This window comes from Hippopotamus amphibius, chromosome 1 (assembly GCF_030028045.1).
Source record: "Hippopotamus amphibius kiboko isolate mHipAmp2 chromosome 1, mHipAmp2.hap2, whole genome shotgun sequence".
In the NCBI taxonomy this organism is placed as follows: Eukaryota; Metazoa; Chordata; class Mammalia; order Artiodactyla; family Hippopotamidae; genus Hippopotamus; species Hippopotamus amphibius.
This window is the reverse complement of record NC_080186.1, coordinates 99,906,949-99,923,989: the sequence shown is the minus strand read 5'-3', so window position 1 is coordinate 99,923,989 and position 17,041 is coordinate 99,906,949. Positions and strand designations below refer to the sequence as shown.

Here is a 17,041-nt window from a genome sequence, read left to right as displayed (position 1 = left end):
TGAGGAGAGATCCAGACAAGCCACTTAATGATTAAGAGACTAGAAGTGTTCTCTAAGAGATGGGGAAGCATCGTTCTTGCTTCGCTCAGCCTGGATTCCCAAGACGGGCGCTGAGGAATTGACGCCACTCATTGCCTATTTAGGAGGAAGAAGGCTAGCCCTGGAGAAAAACAAAACACTTGGGGGGCAGTGGAAACCGAAGGAATGAGAGCATTTGGATTTCAAAACAAAGTTGCTAGGTACCTTGAGGTGGATAATAGACAGAAACCAGTTAGACATCCTTGGGCCAACTCAGTTGGTGATGGTTGACAATGGATTTTCCAGTTTGAATGCTTGGTTTTTATGGCTGGCAGGGCCTTAAGGCTACAACATCTAGTGCAATGCCCTCATTTTACAGACCGATGCCCAGAGATGGGAGATGATGAGCCCGATGTCTCTGGGCTAGTTAGAGGTGGAGAGACTAAAGCCCAAGTCTCCTGACTTGCAGTTCACTGCTCTTTCCTGGGCAGTCCATGGATAGGATTTTTCTTCTATGCCTAGGGCTGTGTGAGTGCATCAAGGAGAGCGAAGTGCTTTAATGAGCCGGTGCAGATGGGCAGCTGGGGAACCAGCACCGGCCATGCTGTGCAATAGATGGGCCTGTACAAATCTTACTGCTCAGCTGCCTGGGCACTACAGCCAGGGGACAGCGCTTGTACAACGGGCAGCAATGTAGGTGGACAGGCTGCATGCACTTAAGGACAGACTTCACCAGGAGCCAGCATCCTGGCTGCAGGCCTACACCATCCAAGCATTCACCAAGGTTTTTACCAGCTCAGACTCACCCTATCAGCCCCCGGGTTAGCAGTCGAGAGGGTCAAGTTGGATTCTGCCGCTTTCTGGACAGCAGTGACCTCTCCAGCACCAGGGAGCTCATTACCAGTCAGGGGCCCTACGGCTGTCTCCCCTGACAGAGGGTGAAGATGAAAGCAATAACACGCTGGCTGTTCTGTAGCCCCTGGTCACCCCTGGTTTTATTAAAGCCAAAGTCGCAAACATCCCTAATGAGGATAAAAGGCTGGCAAGGTGCGCAGGATCTGGGGCTGAAACCTCTTGAGAAAGGGGGTGGTGCTGAGAGGACCCGGCAAGGTCGCCTATGGGGCCGAGCGGGGCCTGGCTTTCCAGAGAGGAAGGTGGCTACCAGGAGATGCTGACTGCCTGTTTGCTTAGCCCCGTCTCTCTATTTACTCAAAAGTAACCTATTTATTTTCCTTTATCAAATAATCCAGTCCTCTCCTGCCTACGTGTGCAGGGGAATTAATGCCCACCTTGAGCCATTGAGCCAAGAGCAGCCATCCCATCTTGCCATCAGGCCCCGCGAGGCCCAAGCACCCACAGCAGAATGTCCCGGACTGGGCTTCGGGCCCAGGCCCCAGTTTCCTCTCTGCCTCCACATCGTAGTGGGACCTGGGCCCACTCCCTTTGCCTGTCCAGGCCCAACAATGGAGGGTGGGGCTCACTGTTGGGTGCGGGGACCAGGATGGGGGTGGGGGGATTCCAAACCTCGCTGCAGACTCAGCACTGCGTGTGCCCCCAGCTGCCACAGTTCTACCGAGAAAGGAAGGGCCCGCGGGGTGGGTGCTCTCCCTGGAGGGAGCGGTCCTTGAGGGCAGCCCGTAGAGCCCCAGGCGATTCTGTTTACCCTGAGGGATCGCCCACATCCCCAGGCAAGTCTCCCCAGCTCACAAACAAATCAACTCAGATTCCTGCACAAGACAGCCTTAGAAGGCCCCGCTGCACTCGGCATCCGCAGACTTTCCGTGTGGGGAAACGGCGACAGCAGCTTTTTGTTCACGCCCTCTCCCAGGGGCCCTAGGAGCTTTCAGATTCCCTACCAGGGCCCTAACATGATGGTAACTCTAACATTGAGAACCACTTCTTTTGCGGATTCTTCTGGCTCAAATGTAGCCATCTGTCCTGGGGATGTGTGTAGCTCCTCTTGTGCTATGGGGCATCTCTCAAGCACAGTAGGTATAAAGTGAAACCCCTGCCCCAAAGGGGCCTCCAGTCCCTGGATGCCATGGGAGGGCCCAGCTGCAGCCAAGCAGGGACTCGGTAACACCTGTGAGCGACTCAGGGACAACATGTGCTGCAGGGATGTAGGGGAGACGTGCTCTGTGTGGGCTGGACCCTGGGCGAGGATCCCTGGGTCCTAGAAGATGCGTGGGATTGTCCAAGCAAAGAAAAGAGGAGGAGGCATTTTGGCCAAAGGGACCAAAGATATACCAGCCAGGTGGAGCAGAGGGTTGGCATAGAGGAATAGAGAGAAATAATCAGGTGAGGAGGTAAGACAGGACCCAGTTGTTGAGGGTTCAGAAAGCAAGCTAGGAAGATGGGCCTCGATTCCAGAAGCCGAACAAGAGGAGCCACGGAGAGCATCCCGGCAGCAGCACTGGTCTACGAACACCTGGCACTCGCTAGTCATGCAACCTCAGGCAAGTTGCTTAACTCCACCAAACTGTCGTTTCCTCCTGTGTGCGAGCGGATGCTAAGATTTCCTACCTCACAGGGCTGTGGTGAGACTCACGGAGATAACTTAGCAGAGGACTTGGCACACAGTACGCCTGTGATAACCCTGGTTCTTATTGCTCTTACTGAGTTTCTCTAACTCTGGGCAGGACTGAACCTTGGAGAGTTATAAGGAAATAAAGGGAGCTGGGGGCCTCCTTGTACCTCCGTGCTGCTGCCAGAGATGGAACATTCAGCCAGGTGCGCTGCTGACTCGACCCCTGCCGCCTGAGGCGACCCCTGTAACACCTGTCACAGGCCACTTCCTGTGTCTCCCTCCCTGGACTAGGGGACTCTGGAGACAGGAGATTCACCTGAGGGAGACGGGGATCCCGGCGCCTTCATTTAACTGGTCGCACCCCATAGGCTGCATGTGTGTTGCCGGGGATGGCACACTCTCCACACAACATGGTACCTCTAGCAGGTTCTCAGTAAATGCAAATAGAGGAACAGGTGAAGTGGTGGTGTAAGGTCTAGAGGAGCCAGGGTTCCCTTGAGATGCTCCCTAGGTGGGCTGGGAGGGCACTGCTCTCCTAAGGGTCGGAGTCCAGCTATGTCTCCCACCAGCCCCACAGGCCTGGGCAGGACTTGACAGCCGAGGTGAAACAGTGAGTTCTTGTCTGTGAGATGCAGGGACTGATGACGAGGCTCCCTGCCTTGCACAGTGGCCGTGAGCCTCAAAGGTGGAAACGCCCAGCACAAAAGAGCTTCACGGGGCACAGGAGCTCACGGGCGTTGGTCTTGGCTCCGTATGCTGGGGGTGGGGGGTGGGAGGTGTAGTGTCCAGCTCCGCCCCGGCCAGACACCACCCTCCCACCCCGCACACCCACTTCCAGTACCCCCACCTCCTCCACCTCCTTGCCCAGGGAGCTGAGAGGATTCACCCGCGACTCCCAGGATTTGATCCGGGAGTGGGTTAAAAAAGGACACGTTTTGGGCTAGGGAAAGAGTGGGTATCAGTGCCACCTGGAGGAGAGCGTTGGGACCACAGGCTCTGGAAGGGGTGGGGGATTATTCTCCAGGCGGGGCCAAGTATCCGGGGTCACTCAGAGTCCCCATTAGAGGGTGGCTCTTTGTGAGCAGAAGGGACAAAAACCTTGAAGCCATCCTTGACTGGTCTCTTTCTCAGAAGTCACCTCCTCCAGAGGCCTCCCCGGCTAGCCTAAAATTTCAACAGCTCTGGCCTCATCCATGAGCATTTCGTAATCTCTTTCCTTGCCTTACTTTTTTCTCCTTGATCCTTTTTACTAACTTATTTACCTTCTCTCTCATCCTTTGCCCTAGTAAAACATAAGCTCCATTAGAGCAGCCATTTTTGTCTGTTTTGTTCTTTTCCATCTCTCCAGTACCCAGGGTGACACCCGGCACGTAGCAGGTGCTCAATTACTATTTGTTGACGGACTGAATGAATGAACAAATGGATGTCTGCATCTGAAATCAGAGCCACCCCAAACCCTGACCTCCTCTTCTTCCGCTCTGGGTCTGGGGGCATTAAAGGAGGAAACATCTCCATGTCTTGGTGCCCCGAGTCAGCCTCAGAGCCTGAGGGAGAGGTTTTGCAGTAACAGCGCCCTCCTTCATCAGGTGTGGAGCGGGAATAGGAGACAGTCCAGCAGGGCTGTTTAATTCAACAGCTGGCCATGCTTACCATCTTTGAAGTTTTCCTATTCTCTGTTGCTCAGGAACTTTCTAGGATTGGGATCCCTGGTCATGATGCTTCTGGGGGCAGGAGAGGCAGCAGAGTGTGTGCTCCATGCTGGGTTCATTTCTAAAGCAAGACCACATTTAAGGACAAAGTGGATCTCAGACTAGGCACGAACATGGCATGACAAGTGTACGTCTTGGACAGCACCATATTCTGGGCAGATCCTGATTCCCTGTGCTTTCACTCTGAAGCCTGGAAGTTGGAGTGCTAGATGTGTTTCAGCAGAGGCAAGGAAGCTGCCAAGGCAGAAGGACTCACGAAGAATGACAGAGCTGAGAGCTAGAGCCAGATATGCTGGGAGAGGGGACCCCTGACCGCCAGAGTGGGTCTTGTACAGAATACTGTCATGACCCCAGGCCAGGCAGGGTGGGGAGTCAAGGGGTCCAGTGACTAAGAAGGGTAAGTTGGAGAATAGGGCTGGGCCCCAAAGGGCCTGGTGGTCTGGAGGCCACAGCCAAAGGGCATAGGTAGGGCAGGTGAGGCCAAAGCAGGAGGGGGAGGACCAGGACCCAAGTCTGATCAAAGCTGAGAAGGAATATTGAAGGGGACAAGTTCTACTGAAGAGCCAATGTTGTTATCATTGCCTTTTATACCCAGTTACTCCCAGCATGGAGGACAGAACGTCAGGCCTTAAAAGACACAGTGCTCTCCCTCAGAGAGCCTTCTCCTGGGCTCTGGAATGGCCCTCATATGCCCTCTTTTCTGCTTCTTTGCAGGAAAGCGTGGATTTGGGAGAGATCATGTTCTCCCTCTGCTACCTGCCCACCGCAGGCAGGCTCACCCTCACCGTGATCAAGTGTCGGAACCTCAAGGCGATGGACATCACAGGCTACTCAGGTACCCCTCCTACCCAAGTGCTTGCCACGCGGCCTCCCAGCAGCCCAGGCATTAGGATGGGGAAAGATGTTTAGAGAGAAGAGGGAAGAATTGTCAGTATTCTTAGAATGGGAGCACAGCCCTGCAGGCAAATAGCCTGGCTCTGGATTCTGGTTCTGCCAGTTCCTTGCTGTGTAAAGCTTTGGTTTCCTGATCTGAAAAAAACAAAACAAAACAAACAAAACAACAACAACAAAAAAAAACCTTACACAGATTGCTTTAAGGAGAAACAAGGTAATTCACATAAACGTTAGAAATATGTGAGACAAAATAAGCCGTCCGTAGATATTAGCTATTGTTATCATTCTTTCTCTTTGAGGATGGAGGGGATGAGAAGCCAATAAATAGGAGAAAAAAATTAAGGAAAATCTTTCTAGTTTGTGTGAGGCCTCAGGACTTCCAAGGGTTATGTCAAGTTTGAGTGCCTTAAGTGTTTGTAGGTCCACGCAGCCCTGCGGCAGCCTGGCAGACTGAGTCAAAGGAACAGAGCCACTGAAAAGCAACGTGCATTTGCATTTGAGGTTTTCCCGCTGGGCTCTGGGTCTCTGTCTCAGCACTAGAAGAGCTGCTAGGTACAGCAGGAGCAAGGAGTCCTGTCCTAGCAGCCAAGGAGATGCTTGTTTGGACGCAGCCTCAGAGCCTGCAGGCTGGCCACAGTGTCAGAGGTTTGATCCTTTTCCACAGTTCCGCAAGTCATTGTCAGAGAAGGTTTCTGAGTTTTGATATAACAGAGGAGTCCCAGGAGCCTCCCTCCTTCAAATTAGCCCAAGAACTGGGCTAGAGCATCCCAAAGAGCAGGCACATAGAACAGCCTGGGCTGCAGTCAGCAGCAAAGGCAGGGAAAAGCTTGGTTTGTTTCTGTAGACCCCTACCCAAGAGGCTCCTCTGAAGATTCCAGTTAGCAACAGAAATCCACTCCAGAGGTGCCTCTGAACTTGGCTGGGAGTATATGGAAGATTGTTTCCTTTTACTCATTAATTATTTCCTCAGTATAATCACAGTTGCCATAAAGAGGTGACGGGCCCTCTGGAAACATCTGGGGCCCAGGCCCAACCTGGAGCAGTTGGAAGAAGATGAGATGTTAGACCTGGAAAAATGAAGTTTCAGGGAAGGGTGGTCAAGAAACGCTGAAGTAAGGTGTATTTGTTGTGGCTTTGAATCCCTCAGAGCCTCTGCTCCCAGCCCCCGCTGTCTCACTGCAGCGCTCATGCCTTCCCGGCCAAAAGCTGCCCCAGATACCTCCTGCCCTGACGCCTCTCCTTCCACGGAAGCTACCGCCACACACCAGCACGCGGCAAGGAGCTTAAAGAACCTGTCCCGACACGTGCCAAGCTCTTAGGCAGCAGCAAGCTGGCTTCCTCCTCAAATACAACCCGTGTAGATTTCATTTTACTGTCAAAATAAGGGTGTGCGGGGACGGGAGTTCACGGAGGACTCTCAAGACTGCTGAAGGAAATAGGATTTTGCTACTCAAGTCCCCACACTATCTTCTCTGATGTAATTAAATTGATGTGCTAGAGAGAGAGCTTACAGCGAAGCCACCAAAGTAATCGTAAAGGCTGTTCCACATCAGAGGGTTAGGGGTGAGAGATTTTTCTCACGCTAAGTTCTAACCTCCCTCTCATGAGTACCTCTCTTTCCTACCTGGGTTTGGCATCTGGTATTAAATCTCAGCTTGATTCTGAAAATTCAGGCGTCCTCTTTTTGCCAGGGATTCCTATTTCATTCATCGATGTAACAAGGGTCTGGGACAGTTCATGGAATACAATAAACATTGAATAAGTATGTATTGAATGATGAATGAGGGAATGAATGAAGGAACTTCTAGCTTAAAGAACTTTGTCAGAGGGTGATGTAGTGGGGACATACCCACCAGGGGCCTCTCAAACAAGATCTCCTGTTTTGGAGGATAACTTTGAGTTTGCCTTCAGCCCAGACTGCCTGAATGTCGGACTAAACTAGGGACTAGATGGAGCTCATTCATTGCCTGTTCTTGATTTATATGATATTGACTTCTAAAACCAAGGATCTTCCTATTCTCCTTGATCTAAACTAGCCATGAATCAATTCTCTAAGCCTATCTGCTGGAACCATGACAACAAAAAATAATACAAAATAATAATAAGGATCAGTACACCCCAAAGGGATGGTGAATGAGTAAACCCACCCATCTCTGCCACATCTGGTCCGTACTGCTTTGAGTCTAGTGGTCACAAACGTAAACTTTGGAGTCAGACCTAAGTTGAAATCTTAGGCAAGTTTCTTAATCTCTCAAACCTCAATTTCCCTATCTGTCAGAGGGGAATGATGATAAATATCTTACAGGATTGACATGAGGTTTAAATAACATGATATATGTAAATTTCTCAGAGCAGTGCCTGGCACATACTAAATGCGGAATTATGATGGCCTCATGACAAGGAGGCTGAAACACGCTCTGGTCTTTGTGCCCCTCCCTCAGCTGCATACACATCATAGGCTCAAAGGTCGTCTGGAGCCAGCATTCCATTAGAAGCACAAGCTTCTGCTCCAGAGCCAAAACCCTAGGGAACAGTCCTCTCTCTGCTTCGCCTCTTGGATGATGGTGAGACTATGGGTTCCTTCAAGGGAAACATCCACTGAATTTTATAAATTAGATATGCCTCATAGGAGTGAATAGAGGTGGGAAAGGAAGCTGAGAATCTTCCAGTTAATCATCAGGCATTTGCCTAGTGGCCCACGGGACAGGTGGCTCTGTCCCATCTTTCCAAGCCTGGCGACATGGACGTTTGCTCCACTGTGGGAGTGTATGGAAATAGGCACGGCAGGGGGTGATGCCGCACTTGGGCAGCCTCAAGCCTGAAGACACTTTCCAAGGCGATGTTCACACTTCAGGAGCGTTGAGGTTGCCGTGTTAACAACAGTCTCGGAAGTAGCTTTCCCACCTGTCTCTTTGGACCTGAACACCGTCCAGGTTGTATCCACAGAGAATGGAGCCTGCGGACACGAGAAAGCTGTCTCACAGCAGTTCTAGGAACTCCTCCTTCCTTTTTACTGAACACCCTCCTGAGAGAGAACCCTTGCAAATGGGTCGTCAGAGACAGCAGGGTGATTAAACACTTCATGGTCTCCCCAGGTCCCCCATAAACCCAAGTGCCCCCATGGCTAAGGCACAGCTGCTGCTGTCACGTGGGTTAGTCAGCGGCGCGTGTGGGCGTCTATGGAACTGCCTTTAAGGCCTGAGTTTCTGATCAGGTGTCACAGTTCTCTGTAGCTTCCCCAAAGCTGTGCACCTCTTCTGCCCCTTGAACGATTCCCCCGGGGAGCATGAGGGCCTCGTGGGCACTTGGGTGCCCAGGAGATAGAGCCCCACGCCTGTGAAGGAGGCGCTGGGAGAGGCTGCTTGGCCCGCACCTCCTGACAGAGTCACAGGAGCCCTGGCTTCTGGGCAAGAAGGTGTCTCAGCACATCAGTGTCTCAAAAGCTGTTATTACCTGTGAGTCGCCCTCCCATTTCTTGAGCTGCGCAGCATAAATAGCAATTATGACGGTGACCGAGACACCTGCGCGATGAGATACAATAGGTGTCACTTCACTTGGATGAGTAGAAAATTTCAGGGTAGGAAGCTGACCATGAAATACCCATTCAGAAAACTAAAGAAGAGACAAAGATGGGAGGTGCATGGGAGGGCAGTAAAAAGACATCTTCTTGAGGGCTGGAGAGATTCCAAGATCCCACTGAGAGATGAAACAGCAGCCGGCCACCCTGAGTCCCAGGAGGCTGCCTCGCTCACTCCCCCAGCCATGGCCCCCTCATCCTCTGCTGCCCCGAGTGGGCAGGAAACGGCTTCCGGGGAGGCAGAGAGCAGGACTCCTACCCCTTCCCTGATGTCAGGTGGAAATGAGCTTGATGGGACAACGAGACCCATAATCCTGGCCTCGGGGGAGAGGACCCGACAAGCATCGTGACTGTCGCTGTTCATTTACTCTGTCTCATTGCTACTCCTTGGGTGTCATCAATTCTATTTTTGCCCACTTTATCCTCTGGTTAGTCATGCTGACAAGACCACTCCCCCCCCCCCCCCCCCCCCCCCGCCCAGAGAAAAGGCTCCAAGTGGGTGAAAGGAACAGAGTGCCTTGTTCAGCGTCACCACCCTTTGGAGCCAGCTGGCCACCATGGAGCTGAGATTCAGGGCCGTGAACTGCATACCCATGGGCAGGTATCCTGTTTGATTGGGGGTCAGCTTCCCCATTAGTGAAAGTCCATTAAGCGCTCTCCCGAGAAGCCTGAGGTCGCTAAAACTCTGTGCACGGAGCGTCCGCAGAGACAGGTGCGCTACATAAATGCAAGGTGGTTTCGTTACTTTAACAACCCACGGAAACCATCTGAGAACAACAGCAGGTCTGGGGCTTCCATGCCTCTGTCACACATGATGTTTGAGGACATCTGTTTAACACGCTCCCTCCTCTTCCCGCTGCCCCCATTGGCACAGATCCGTATGTCAAAGTGTCCCTGCTTTGTGACGGGCGGAGATTGAAGAAAAAGAAAACCACCATAAAGAAGAACACCCTCAACCCCGTCTACAATGAGGCCATCATCTTCGACATCCCCCCGGAGAATATGGATCAGGTCAGCCTGCTCATCTCGGTTATGGACTATGACAGGTACGTACAGGTCCCTGAGGGCCACGATTCCCTGCCCCTCACCCCCACCCCAGTACAGCGTGGGGCTTTTGACCTTGGACCTCGTGGTTCACGGCTCAGGCACTCGGCCTCAAATCTGGCTCCATCCAAGGAGGGTACAGGAGCTTGAGGAAAAGCATGGATTCCCCCCAAAGCGGAAGCTCAAGCTTCACTTCCCAGCAGGTTCATTTCCATCAGGGGCCGCCCCACCGAGCAACTTCCCTGAATTCACTCCCGACTATCCCGTTCCTCCCTCTGGCGCCTGTCCTTCAGAATCCCTCCCTAGTGGGGTTGGGGTGGGATGAATTGGGAGATTGGGATTGCCATATATACATTACTAATAAGAAAAAAAAATCAAATGTACACTTTAAATATATGCAGTTTATTGTATGTCAATTGTATCTCAATAAAAGTTCTTAAAAAAATACTGATAGACCTGAAAGCAAAAAAAAAAAAAAAAAAAAAAAAAGAATTCCTCCCCATTCCCTCCATTTCCACCCCGGCTACCACTCCCACTTGGGGATGTCTGTGCCGCCTCCTAGCTGACCCCTGCCTTCATCACTCCCTGCCTCAACCCAGCCAACACACAAAGGCACATCTTCCTAAAAGAACACTTTATTCATGGGCCTGCCCCTCTCAAGAACCATCAATGGCTCCTGCAGGCCAGGCTCTTCCCCTGGACTCTCAAGGCCTTCCAGAGCTGGACCCAGCATATCCATCCAACTTGATTTCCCCCATCTTGTATGTATGTCCTCTCTTCCACTTTCCAAATCCTGCTCTCCCGTCAAGGCTGGCTCAAACACGTTCTCCAGCTACTCTAGCCACCGTGACTCCTCTCCAGTTGTCACTTTCTCTGAAGGAGGAAAATAAGATGCACTAAAGCCTCAATCCAGGATCTTCAGCACAAGTTCTCTGGAGTAGTAGGTGCTCGGTGAACAAATGTCAGTGACGATTGATGTTCTTGCTGAGTGAATAAATAACATCACAGCTGCTGGGTAAGAAGAAAATGGTACTCAGAACTGATTGATTTATTTCCAAATAGGGCTGATGTCTCAAGCGCTCACTGAGTCAAATAAAGGAAGAGACTTAAATTCTCCCACTCCCCAAAGTCAGGCCATCTGTCCAGCAGTCCTGAGATTCCAAACAAGTTCAGAACCTTTAGCTCATCTGTCTGTGTCCAATGTCCACCCAAGAAGGCTGATACCCTGAGGCCCTGCCAAGCATCTGTTTAAAGATCTTACTTAGCATTCTGAGTTAGACCTGCGGGGCTGAGACCCAGACTGCGGCACCTCTCTTTCTGAAAGCATGTCTGGTCACCGATGCTGGGCCCTTTGTTTCCCCCTTAGAGTGGGCCACAACGAGATCATAGGAGTCTGTCGTGTGGGGATCAACGCCGAAGGCCTGGGCAGGGACCACTGGAATGAGATGCTGGCGTACCCACGGAAGCCCATCGCACACTGGCACTCCTTGGTGGAGGTAAAGAAATCCTTCAAAGAGGTGGGTGAGGTCGCGCTTGGCCCTTGGCATGTTTGCTGCATGGCAGCGTGGGCTGGAGAATGGCAGTCGGCTGCTGCGAGACCTCGCCTTTGTGGGTCCTTGGTGGGGTGGCGGGGGACACCCGCTTCTTACCCAGGGTGTAACAGGCAGGAAGGAAATGGACGAAGATGATGGGAAGCTGCTTGACAAAAAGCCTTTGATGTTGAGTATATTGAAAGCGACACTGAGTTCTAAATGGAAAATAAAAACTTGGAGGCAGCCTTCCCAGCAGCTCACGGTGCCAGGCCCGGAATGCTTTCACAAAGCCCCTGAGCCAAGTCAGTCCTTTCGGACAGAGCCCCAGGAGGGTGAGATCAGAACTTGGCAAGAAATCCCACCCCTGTCGAAGCAGTAAGTTCCCTGAGGCTCTAACCAGGCAGTCCTGTAGCAGTTTTCACTGCGTGGATGGCGCTGGCCAGAGAGAGGATCCTGCTCTCGGGAATGCTGGTTCTCCCCACTGCTGGAGAAGCAAGTGTGGCTTCAGGGTGACACATTTTCTGGCCGGGTCGTAGCAGAGACGTCATGGACACGGCACTGCCTGGGAGTCCCAAGACTTGGGGAGACTTGGGCTCCAGTCCTGGCCTTTTCTGACGTGCTGCATAATCTTGAGCTAGTTATTTCTCTCTCAACTGCAAAGACAATGTTGCTTCCAGTGACACTTGCAGTGTGCCCCACCGCCACCAAACTCCACCAATTTAAGATCCTGCCATTTATCACCTTGGTGGTTCCCCGGCCCGCTTTGTCTTAAATGGTTTGGGACATGGGGGTAGCCAGGCAAGTTTAAACCTCATTTTATACTTCAGTCCGTATCCTAGAAAACTAGGTGATCGTTCACTCATTTTAATAGGTTTCAAGCCAGGAAGTCTAGAGAGCTGTATAAAAAGTGGAAAATCTACGAATAAAAAAATAAACCACACAGCCCCTCAGCTTAAAGGCAGTGTCTCCCTTAAAAACAGAGTAACCCCTTCCCCATGTTCTACGACACAGAAAAGGTGTGGGCAGCAAACCCAGAGGACCTGCCAGCTCCCCTTCCTTCTCAGGGTGGTCAAGTCTGTTTTCACCTGTTTCCAGCAGGGAGGCCTCACATTTCTGCCTCGTGGTTGCCTTGATTTTACCACAGCTGTGGAGCTTTAATGAGTGAGGCCAGCCCCTCAGCTCCTGGGTTCCCCTTCTTGTCCAGAAAGCCCTCTCTGCAGGGTGAGGTACCCGCAACCAGCCTGCACCTACACAGGGGGCAGCTAGTGGACATCCAGCACCTCACGGACTGCAGGGCTGATTCGATCTAGGAGGGGGCATGGCACACCCGCCCCCCTTTAAAATCCTTTGGAGATATTTAAGGATAGACTAAGGATACTAAAATGCTCAGGATGGCATAGAGGCAGGGGCAAGGAATGGGAGCTGAGAGGCCTCTGATGGGCTGCAGGGCCTCAGGCACCTCACGGCCCCACCTGCTCTTCAGTTTCCTGGTTGGTAAAATGAGGGGGTAGGCTCCTCCCATCTCAGCTTTTTTAGGAAACTGACCCAAAATGACAGGACGACAGGTGGCGGGTAACCCACATCTTGCATCGCTTCTCTAACCTTGAAGCTGCTTTTCTAACCCATCGCTGTTACCGGGTTAGTCTGTCCACATAAACTGGAGTAATTGGACAGCAGTGGCTGGAGGTGGGGGCAGGGTGCAGGGTAGCATGGAGGGGCTGGGACTGGGCCCCCGGGTCGCTCTCCGTGATGAATACAACCTAATTAACCCAAATAATTGATTTCAAGTCCTGTTTCTTTGAGAACTCTGACTCACCGGTTCAGACTACAAAAGAAAGATAAAGTAGAACCAAGCCCTTGAAAATGAATATTTGATGAGACAGAAAAGGGAAAGTAACAGTATATGGAAAACGAAAAGAGAATAAATTGATTCATATCCTTTGGGTTTACTTTTTTCTTGACCTCGCACACCAAGTTCCCGAGACTGGCCCCTCCTCCACTCCCTGGCCTTCCTTTTCCTGCTCAGCTGATCATTTCTCTGTATGAAGAAGCTGAAAATGACATTCATCTTGGCAACTTAGGATTTCTTCAATACAAATTTGTAAAAATGGGTACCTACACGTTTAGCACCCACAGTTTAAGTACCTTTATAAAGATGCATCTAAAAAACCCACCAGGATAATATTAAGTAAACTCTCTTTGTGTTTCACGTGATCCATTGTACTTGAACATTTATCACCTCAGTCATCCTTAGAGCTCACATCTGCCTTCTTTTTCGTCCTGTTCTGGACATTGAGCAAGAACCTTGCTCCTGGAACTTGTCTCTCCTGTTTGTATAATACACACAACAATCTTATTCTCCCGCTCCAGGGAAGATAAATGGCATCATATCTAGAAAGCACTGTATTTATATTGTACCTTTCTTAAAGGAGTTTCAAGTGCTGTGATCATTTCTTTTTTATTAACGAGAACAGAGGGCACCATACTTGCTCGCTTGTTTGGGGTTTTAAAATTAGGTCGAGGAAACAAATTAACTGAAAAGGTATTTTTCCCTGCTGGGGTTTTTTTCATGAATAAAAATTGATTAAGCCACAGCGAGCATCCTTCCCCAGCAGCGGCTGTGGCCCCTTTCCTCTCAGCACTCCTGCCCAGTGCTGCATGCTGTCGCCGTCACCACACACAAAGCCCGGGCTGACCAATGATCTTCTCCAAGGCAGGTTACTATGAAGGGCCAAATTCAGATCATCTGCCAGAGGTTTTAGTTCTCTGTTGGAATGTGACCCATTTCAGAACAATAAAAGATTTCCCTGGACCACAGCTACCCTGAAATAATCATCTTCCTTGATGTGCCGGGGACCCATTCTCTGCTATTTCAGAGCCGCCATGATAAGCCTGCAGGAACCATTCACCTTCCCATTGTCCATGAACCCCATCTTCTCCCTCTGTTTATCTGCACAGGAAAAATCAGGGGCTGGCAGGGGAGCCAGTGTGCCTTCTTCATTTGTCCTGGATAAACATGCTCCGTGTGACTTCTCTTTGAGCTATTATGTAAAGGAAAAAAGAAGTACTCTGTGTAGCCAGTTCTTTTCTCCTCCTCTGAATTGGCCTATCAATCAGGTTGTTTAAGTGGCATGCTTACCCAGGGGAGAAGCCAGTAATTTACAGTGTACCTCTCACCGACATTAAAGGTTGTAACAGAAAAAGTAGAACTCCTAAAATGAAGATCCGTTAAGTGAAAGCATTTGTAATCATCTTATGTCACCTTCTGGTTAAGAAACACTTGAGTCAGAAGTCACAGTGGGCTCAACAACCAGGCATTTATTTATCTAAAATATTTCACCAGGGAAACCCTCGGTTGTGATTTCATTCACGTGGATGCTGCAAGCAGAGAGACTGCCACCGGAGTTAGGAGTAAGTACCTGGTATGGACCCAAAGAGGTTAGGTTTCTTATTCCATTGTGTGTCTCCTTCTCCTCCTGGTGTGTCCACGTGCGAAGGTGGCTGCAGGATGGAGTGGAGGGGACACTGAATGTGGAGTTAGGAGACCTGGTTTCAGATCCTGGCTCTGCTCCTAACTAGCTGTGCATTGACTCCTCTGCATCTTTGTTTTCTCATCTGCAAGAATAAGAGAGTTAGCCTGGGTGATCCCCCAGGCCTGCCTCCGGGTTTCGCATGCAAAGATTGCTCAGGCCCAGGTCACGTAATGGTGGTCATCAACACCTGCCTGTCCAGCCTTTGGTTAGTTGTAAAGATCCGCAGGTTGGCCTGTCCAGAGGTTACTAGGGGACCGTGAGGAGCTGAGCCCGGGGACGCGTAACAGAGGCTTTCCTTAGATCCAGGAACATGAAGGCGATCGTAGGTCTGGGTCTCTCCTCTGCATTTGTGGGTTCCCACAGGAGATGCTGGATGGGTTGGTCTAATCCTTAAGTGGCTCAGCTCTGTCTAGAAAGGGCTGTGTTGTGAGATGGGGGGGTGGAGGGGGGACCGCGTCCTTCCCCATCCCACCCCCACACATAACACGAAGGCGTAGTCCACCTCTCCTCGGCCCCATCACTCCACATGGAGACCCCAAAAGCCCATGAGTAGCAGAACGCGCTGCACTTCAGGTTCAGAAGGGCCATCTCACCCACCCACCTAACTTCTCTCCCTGGAGCCTTGTCCTGCAGGCACCTAGGAGAGTACCGCGTCTCCTCTGCTCCCAGAAAGGATGGAGTGAGCAGTGGACACTGACTCGCTTTGCAGTTACAGAGTCCCCACACGGGTCGAGAATATTCGCAGGGTCAGATCCTTGCCCAGAAAACATTGCTCCAGCTCTGCTTGGCTTTTCAATGTAAAGAAGGGTTCGATGGCCCAAGCGCAGGTCATCCATCCTCAGCCCTCTCCTCGCTCCATTACTCCTCATTACGTCACCATCTTCACAGAGGGGCTTGAGTCGGGCTGAGTGGGTGGCGGCCCGTGACATAGGAGAGTGAGGAGAAGAAAGGTGGAGGCACTGGAAGGGGAGGGGGACGCCATCTCCTCCCACCTCCCACATTGTCACAAGTCGAGTGTGAAGGCCCCCAGGAAACACTCAGCCTGAAGAGGAGAGCCCAGCACTGAAGCAAGATCAGGGTTTTAGCTGTACTAACAGCTCCCAGACAAATTGCTAATAATTCATGATTGCGGGTTCTTGGCAGTAAGGGCACCCTCTGCACACGGCCCCTTTTGCTGCTAAACAAAATCCGATTTTCAGTGTGAAAAATGGCTGAGGCATTCAGAAATGGTCCAGTCATAGCACCTCATTAACTAACACACACACACGCACGCACGCACGCACGCTCGCACGCACACACGCACTCCGCACGTTAAAGAAAGCTTTCATTATCTCTGCATCTCTGCAGCAAGTCTTTTCTAAAAATCAGGTCTTCCAAACAAGAAGCTCGAAAGCTGTTTTCCTTATGGTTTTGCATGGCTAACAGCAAAATTCACAAAAGCTTATGGGAAAGCTGGGAAAAGGTGAATTCAGTGCATGAGCCGGATGAGTTTCAAAAGTTGAAACGTCCCTTCGCTTGGCAACGGGTAAGCAGCTCTTTTCTCCTCTCCGCAGTGGCAGGGCCGAGCCGCCAGCTTCGACAGCGAGAGCTCGTGTCCATCTCCGAAACCACCTCCGACACCATGAGCTGCACGGCGGCCGGGCTACACCAATGAGACTCAGCACCGTTCTTTTTGCACTTGTTCAAGCGTCTAAACACAGTGTTGCGCGGCGGCGGCGGCGGCGGGGGCAGCGCGCCTCTCCCTCCAGAGTCTTAGCTGCCCCTGTGCAGGTCAAGGCCGAGACACTTGTCGTGTGGTCAGAGCTGTCTTAGTCTTTTCTGTCTCCCAAGGTGATGTTTTTGTGGTTCTTTCACTTTCTATGGGTCTGCTGTCAAGAAGAAAAGAAGAGACAAACAGAGGAGAGCCCAGACGTTGGTTCTATTAAATACCATGTAAAATAGTCGTCTTGGGTGGGGAGGTGGTTTGAGTTTCTGAAATTTTGTATCTCCACCGAGCTCCGAAACCCCGGAGGAGAAGGAAGTGGGGTGGGCCATGGTGGCTTTGTTCAGTGGGCTGCGGGAAGGTGCAAATCTGGCGAAGAGGCTACTTACGACTCTTAGAAGCTCTTTGCTGCTGTGACGTAAACCCAGATGCGGATTCCAGGTCCCATGATGAAATCGCCAGCGCTCCGAGCTGTCTGTGAACCTTCAGCTGGTCGTGCGGGGGG

The 17,041-nt window shown here is 51.3% G+C and overlaps 1 protein-coding gene across 3 annotated transcripts in view; it reads left to right on the top strand.

The window, feature by feature from the left end:
- SYT6 (synaptotagmin 6) overlaps positions 1-16,459 on the top strand; it is a 57,637-nt gene extending 41,178 nt beyond the window's left edge. The window contains exons 4-7 of one of the 3 annotated variants that reach the window (XM_057749157.1): positions 4,969-5,089; positions 9,600-9,771; positions 11,136-11,286; positions 16,388-16,459. In XM_057749157.1, coding sequence (XP_057605140.1) covers positions 4,969-5,089; positions 9,600-9,771; positions 11,136-11,286; positions 16,388-16,459 — 516 coding nt within the window. Of the gene's footprint in view, positions 1-4,968; positions 5,090-9,599; positions 9,772-11,135; positions 11,287-14,644; positions 14,663-16,387 lie in introns of those variants that run through there. The other 2 variants (XM_057749175.1, XM_057749167.1) reach the window with 2 other exon arrangements.
- The last annotated feature ends 582 nt before the right edge of the window (positions 16,460-17,041 follow it).